This window comes from Nyctibius grandis, chromosome 35, assembly GCF_013368605.1.
Source record: "Nyctibius grandis isolate bNycGra1 chromosome 35, bNycGra1.pri, whole genome shotgun sequence".
NCBI classification, from domain to species: domain Eukaryota; kingdom Metazoa; phylum Chordata; class Aves; order Nyctibiiformes; family Nyctibiidae; genus Nyctibius; species Nyctibius grandis.
Window position 1 is genome coordinate 730,348 of NC_090692.1, and position 6,382 is coordinate 736,729.

A 6,382-nucleotide genomic window follows, 5' to 3' on the forward strand; every position below is an offset into this window, starting at 1 on the left:
GGAGGGGGCGGGGCCGAGGCGGCGGAGGAAGCGGCGCGAGAAGGTCGGGCGGGGGGGGGGGAGCGGGAGGGGAGGGGGGGCGGTGACAGGGACCCCCCGGTGTCGCGATAGCGCGGGGACAGGGACCGTCGTGTCGCGATAGCGCGCGGACAGGGACCCCCCCCACACCCCCCTTGGGGACAGGGAAACCTTTGGTGACCGGACACCCCCGTGACAGGGACACCCCCGTGACAGGGACACCCCCATGACAGGGACACCCCCGTGTCGCGACATGCTCCCCCCCTCCTCGTGACAGGGAACCCTCGTGCGGTGACAGGGACACGGGACACACACACCCTCCCCCCCCCCCCGCTGTGTCGCGGGGTGACTGGTGACAGGGACACCTGAGGGACACCCCGGTGACGGGGACACGGAGGTGACAGGGACACCCCCATGTCGGGACAGCCCAAGGACGGGGACCACGGTGACAGGGACACTGCGGTGACGGGGACACGGAGGTGACAGGACACCCCGGTGACAGGGACACCCCCGTGTCACGACAGGGTGGTGACAGAGGGCAGGGACACCCCCATGTCGGGACACCCCAAGGACAGGGACCCCGGTGACACTGAGGTGACAGGGACACCCCGTGACACGGGCCCCCAGGTGACAGGGACACCCTCGTGTCATGACAGGGTGGTGACTGGTGACAGGGACACCCCCATGTCGGGACACCCCAAGGACAGGGACCCCGGTGACAGGGCCACCAAGGTGACAGGGCCACCGCAGGGGTGGGGACATGCTGGTGACAGGGACACTCGGATAAACGGGGCCACCCCGGTGACGTGGCAGCCCAGGAATGGGACGTGGTGGTGACAGGGCCACCGTGGTGACGGTGACACCCTGATGGTCAGACCCTAATGATGGGGCAGCCTGGTGACACGGCAGCTGGGAATGGGCCACCACGGGGACAATGGGGCCACCACGGGGATGATGGGGACAAGGGGGCCACCATGGGGACAAGGAGGCCACCATGGGGACAATGGGGCCACCACAGGGATGATGGGGACAAGGGGGCCACCATGGGGACAATGGGGCCACCCTGGGGACGTTGGGGACAAGGGGGCCACCATGGGGACATTGGGGCCACCACGGGTATGATGAGGACAATGGGGCCACCCTGGGGATGGGCCACGGTGGGGATGGGTCACCAAGGTGACATGGTACCTTGGGGCATGGCCACCATGGGCATGGGGCCACCTGGTGCTGGGCCACCGTGGGGATGTGGCCACCATGGGCATGGGGCCACTTGGTGATGGGGCACCGTGGGGACGTGGCACCCTGGGGACATAGGACCCTGGTGATGGGGCCACCATGGGGACATGGCCACCATGGGCATAGGGCCACCTGGTGATGGGCCACCGTGGGGACGTGGCACCCTGGGGACATAGGACCCTGGTGATGGGGTCACCATGGGGACATGGCCACCCTGGTGATGTGGGACCCTGGTGAAAGGGCCACCCTGGTGCTGGGCCACCCTGGTGACACGGCACCTTGGGGACATGGCCACCATGGGGATGGAGCCACCTGGTGCTGGGCCACCGTGGGGACATGGCACCCTGGGGACATGGGACCCTGGTGATGGGGCCACCAAAGGGATGGGACACCTTGGGGATGGGGCCACCATGGTTCTGGGCCACCCTGGTGCCATGGCCACCCAGGTGACACAACGTCCCCCCTCCAGGTGACACGTCCCCCCCTGCCCCCGCCATGCTCCTGTCCCTCTGCACGCTGCTGCTGGCCCCCACCCGCCTCCTGCTGGCCCTGCGGCGCATGGTGGCCCGGCTGGTGGTGACGGTGGCCACGGTGGCTGCGGGGGTGGCCTACGGGCTGTGGGGGGTGGGGGTGCTGCTGCGTCGGGGACCCCGAGGGACCTTCGGGGCGCGGAGGAGGGACCGGCCCCCCCCGGGCTTGGCCGATGGCACCTTTGGGGAGCACCGATACCTGCACCTCAAGGTGGGGGGGGGGTTGGGTGCCCTGGGGGGGGGGGGTTGGGGTGCCCGGGGGGGGGGGGGGTCCTGGGGGTGTCTTGGGGTGCTCTGGGGGGGGTTGGGGTGCTCTGGGCGGGGACTGGGGGGGCCCTGGGGGGGTTTGGGGTGCCCGGGGGGGGGTTTGGAGGGTCGTTGGTGGGGGGGGGTCCTGGGTGTGTCTTGGGGTGCCCGGGGGGGGGTTTGGAGGGTCTGGGGGGGGTTTGAGGGGATCCCTGGGGGGGCTTAGGGGGTCCTGGGGGGGCGTTGGGGTGCTCAGGGAGGGACTAGGGGGGCCCTGGGGGGGTTTGGGGTGCTCTGGGGGGGGACTTGGGGGGCCCGGGGGGGGTTGGGGTGCCCGGGGGGGGGTTTGGAGGGTCGTGGGGGGGTCCTGGGTGTGTCTTGGGGTGCCCGGGGTGGGGGGTGGAGGGTCAGGGGGTGGGGGTTGAGGGGGTCCCTGGGGGGACTTAGGGGGTCCTGAGGGGGGGGTTGGGGGGCTTTGGGGGGGCTCAGGGGGGGGTTGGGGGGGGTCTCAGGATTTGAGGGGGGTTCGGGGGGGTCTTGGGAGGCCCTGGGGGGGTTGGGGGGGGCCCTGGTGGGGCCCAAGGTGCTCAGCAAGGACCTGCTGGTGGGACAACTTGGGGGGCTCCATGTGACGTGGGGGGGTGGGATTTGGGGGTCCCGGGGTGGGGGTATGGGTGGGGGGGGTTGAGTTTTGGGGTGGGCGCACCCTACTGACCCCCCACCCACCACCCACCCCCACCCCCAGGAGTCGGGGCTGCGGCTCCACTACGTCACCCGAGGTCCCACCACGGCGCCTTTGATGTTGCTTCTCCACGGCTTCCCCCAGAACTGGTGGGTGGGTCACCAAGGGGGGGGTCAAGAGGTGACCCCCCCCCCACCCAAAGCCACCTCCCCCCCCCCCACCGTGTCACCATCGTGTCACCGTCACCATCATCTTCTTCCTCCCCAGGTTCTGCTGGAGGCACCTTCTGGAGGAGTTCGGGGCGAGGTACCGGGTGGTGGCTTTGGACCTTCGCGGTTACGGAGCTTCTGAGAAGCCACCAGGGAAGGACAACTATCGCCTGGAGCTCCTCCTGGAGGACGTCCGCCAGGTCATCGAGCTCCTGGGGACACCAGAGGGCCAGGGCGAGGTGACAACAGCCACCAGTGCCACCTCAGCGTCACCCAAGTGTATCTTGGTGGGACACGACTGGGGCGGGGTGCTGGCGTGGGAGTTGGCCTCCAGCCACCCGGCCCTGGTGGACAAGTTGGTCATCATGGACGCTCCTCACCGAGCCGTCATGGCAGGTACCGGGTGGCTGCTTGGGGACAGGGTGGGGCACCCGGGGGGGGGTGGATCAGGTCATCGGGTGGCACCTCTTGTGGCCGTGGGTGGGTGCTGGGTGCGGTGGGGTTGCACCTCGTGTGGTGGCATGGCGTGGTGTGGCACAGGTCTCGTGGCTGGGGCGTGGCAGCGTTGGGTGACGTCTCTCATGGCCGTGTCATTGGGTGCCATCTCATGGCCATGCCATTGGGTGCCAACACTTATGACCAGGCTGTTGGGTGCCATCTCATGGCCATGCCATTGGGTGCCATCTCATGGCCATGTCGTTGGGTGCCATCTCATGGCCGTGTCGTTGGGTGCCATCTCTCATGGCCATGTCATTGGGTGCCATCTGTTATGACCAGGCTGTTGGGTGCCATCTCTCCTGTCCATGCCATCAGGTGCCATCTCATGGCCATGCCATTGGGTGCCATCTCATGGCCATGCCATGCCACCATGGTGCCATTGGGTGACGTCGCTCATGACCACGGTGCTATTGGGTGACATTGCTCATGGCCATGTCATTGGGTGCCATCTCATGACCAGGCTGTTGGGTGCCATCTCATGGCCATGCCGTCAAGTGCCATCTCATGACCATACCATCAGGTGCCACCTCTTGTGGTGGTCCCAGGGGCCACTGACCCCCGTGTCCCTCTCCCGGCGCAGGTTTCACCGCCTGCCACCCCACCCAGCTCCTCCGCTCCAGCTACATCTTCCTCTTCCAGCTGCCCTGGCTGCCTGAGCTCCTCCTCTCCTTGGCCGACTTCGAGGTGGGACCCCATCCCCACGTCCCCTTGTCCCCTCCTTGTCCCCTCGCATGCTCCGTGTCACCTTCTCCACCTCCTTAACCCCAAGAAGCTCCTCAAGAACTACTTGAGGAGGAACAACGGTGGGGAGCAGAGTCTCATCGTCACCCGGGGCGGGGGGGGGGCTCATCCTGTCACCTCTTTGGTGGCCTCATCCTGTCACCTCTTTGGTGGCCTCGTAGTTCGTGAGGATCCTCTTGACGAGCCCTTGGACGGGGATCCAGAACCCGGCGCGGCGGCTGACGGAGGACGAGGTGGAGGCCTACATCTACGGCCTCGCCCAGCCCGGGGGGTTGAGTCCCCCCATCAACTACTACCGGAACCTCTTCCGGTGGGTGGGGTTTAGGGGGGGGGTCAAAATTGGGTGCTGTGGGTTGGGTGCTCCTGGTTGGGGTTGGTGGGATCCCATCAAGGTGCTCCCATTTGAGATGGTGCCAGTTGGGTGCTCTTGGGTTGGGGTGGTGCTGGTGGTGGGATCCCATTGAGGTGCTCTCACTTGGGATGATCCCACTTGGGTGCTCTTGGGTTGGGTGCTCCTGGATGGGGTTCTGGTGTTGGTGGGAACCCACTGAGGTGCTCCCATTTGAGATGGTGCCAGTTGGGTGCTCTTGGGTTGGGTGCTCCTGGATGGAGGTCTGGGGTTGGAGGTTCCCATTGAGGTGCTCCCACTTGAGGTGGTGCCAGTTGGGTGCTCGTGGGTTGGGTGCTCTTGGATGGGTTGGTGGGATCCCATTGAGGGACTCCCACTTGAGATGATCCCAGTTGGGTGCTCTTGGGTTGGGTGCTCCTGGTTGGGGTTCTGGTGTTGGTGGGAACCCACTGAGGTGCTCCCACTTGAGATGATCCCAGTTGGGTGCTCTTGGGTTGGGTGCTCCTGGGTGGGGTTGGTGGGATCCCATTGAGGTGCTCCCATTTGAGATGGTGCCAGTTGGGTGCTCTTGGGTTGGGTGCTCCTGGATGGGGGTCTGGGGTTGGAGGTTCCCATTGAGGTGCTCCCACTTGAGGTGGTGCCAGTTGGGTGCTCCTGGTGGGTGCTCCTGGTTGGGGTTGGTGGGATCCCATTGAGGTGCTCTCATTTGAGATGATCCCAGTTGGGTGCTCTTGGGTTGGGTTCTCCTGGTGGGTGCTCCCACTTGGGTGCCCTACCCCCCCACCCCCTTGACCCCTTCCCCTCTCCCCCCCCAGGGACACCCCGATCCCCCGCGAGCCCCCCCCACCCCCCACCCTCCTGCTCTGGGGCACCCACGATGCCTTCCTGGACGCCCGCCTGGCGCCCTGCCTGCACCACTGCCTGCGCCCCACGGCCCGCCTCTGCCTGCTGCCCGGCGCCAGCCATTGGCTGCCCGAGGACCAGCCCCGCCCCCTCGCCCACCTACTGCACAACTTCCTGGAGGGCGAGCACCCGCACCCCTAGGGGCACCCATGGGTGCTCCCCACCTTTGGGTGGAGGGGGGGGCAGGTTGGGGAGGCGGAGGGGAGCTGGGGTGGGGTGGGGGGGGTGGAGCCAACATCTGGGCGGGGCTCCAACATCTGGATGAGGAGCTGGACACTGAGGTGGGGACCCTGGGGGTTGGTGGGACCTCAACATCTGGGTGGGGTTGGGTGGGGACCCCAAGAGCTGGGTGATGACCCCAACATCTGGATGGGGACGGGTGGGGACCCCAAGAGCTGGGTGATGACCCCAACATCTGGATGGGGACGGTGGTGGTTGGGTGAGGGCCTAGTGGCAGGGTGGGGACCCAACATCTGGTTGGGGGTTAGTGGTCTTTGGGTGAGGGCTCTAACATCTGGATGGGGGTTGGGTGAGGTCCCCAAGTCAGGGTGGGACCCAACATCTGGATGGGGGCTCCAACATCTGGGTGAGGACCATGGTCATTGGGTGATGACCCTCAACATCTGGATGGGGGCACCAAGGTCGAGGTGGAGAACCAACATCTGGGTGGATCCATCCACATCTGGGTGGGGGCCCTGGAGTCAGAGTGGGGACACCAACATCTGGGTGAGGACCATGGTCATTGGGTGATGGCCCTCAACATCTGGGTGGGGACTCCAACATCTGGATGGGGACCCCCAACATCTGGATGATGTCAGCGGTGGTCGTGTGAGGACCCCAATGGGTGACGGGCCCAACATCTGGATGTGGTGCCCAAGCTCTGGGCGGGGACCCCAATATCTGGGTGGGACCCTGGGGGTGGGATGGGGACCCCAACATCTGTATGGGGACCCTCAACATCTGGAGGGGA

General features: G+C 66.5%; 1 protein-coding gene across 2 annotated transcripts; it reads left to right on the forward strand.

Moving 5' to 3' along the window:
* On the forward strand, positions 1-5,607 carry EPHX3 (epoxide hydrolase 3). 2 transcript variants are annotated; one of them, XM_068421765.1, is made up of 7 exons: positions 1-43; positions 1,724-1,995; positions 2,776-2,861; positions 2,980-3,317; positions 4,000-4,103; positions 4,322-4,470; positions 5,325-5,607. In XM_068421765.1, exons 2-7 carry the CDS (start codon positions 1,750-1,752, stop codon positions 5,551-5,553), a joined length of 1,152 nt encoding a protein of 383 aa, XP_068277866.1. In that variant the 5' UTR covers positions 1-43; positions 1,724-1,749; the 3' UTR covers positions 5,554-5,607. The 2 variants fall into 2 exon arrangements, with proteins under 2 accessions (XP_068277866.1, XP_068277867.1); XM_068421766.1 differs by lacking the exon at positions 1-43 and adding an exon at positions 356-750.
* The last annotated feature ends 775 nt before the right edge of the window (positions 5,608-6,382 follow it).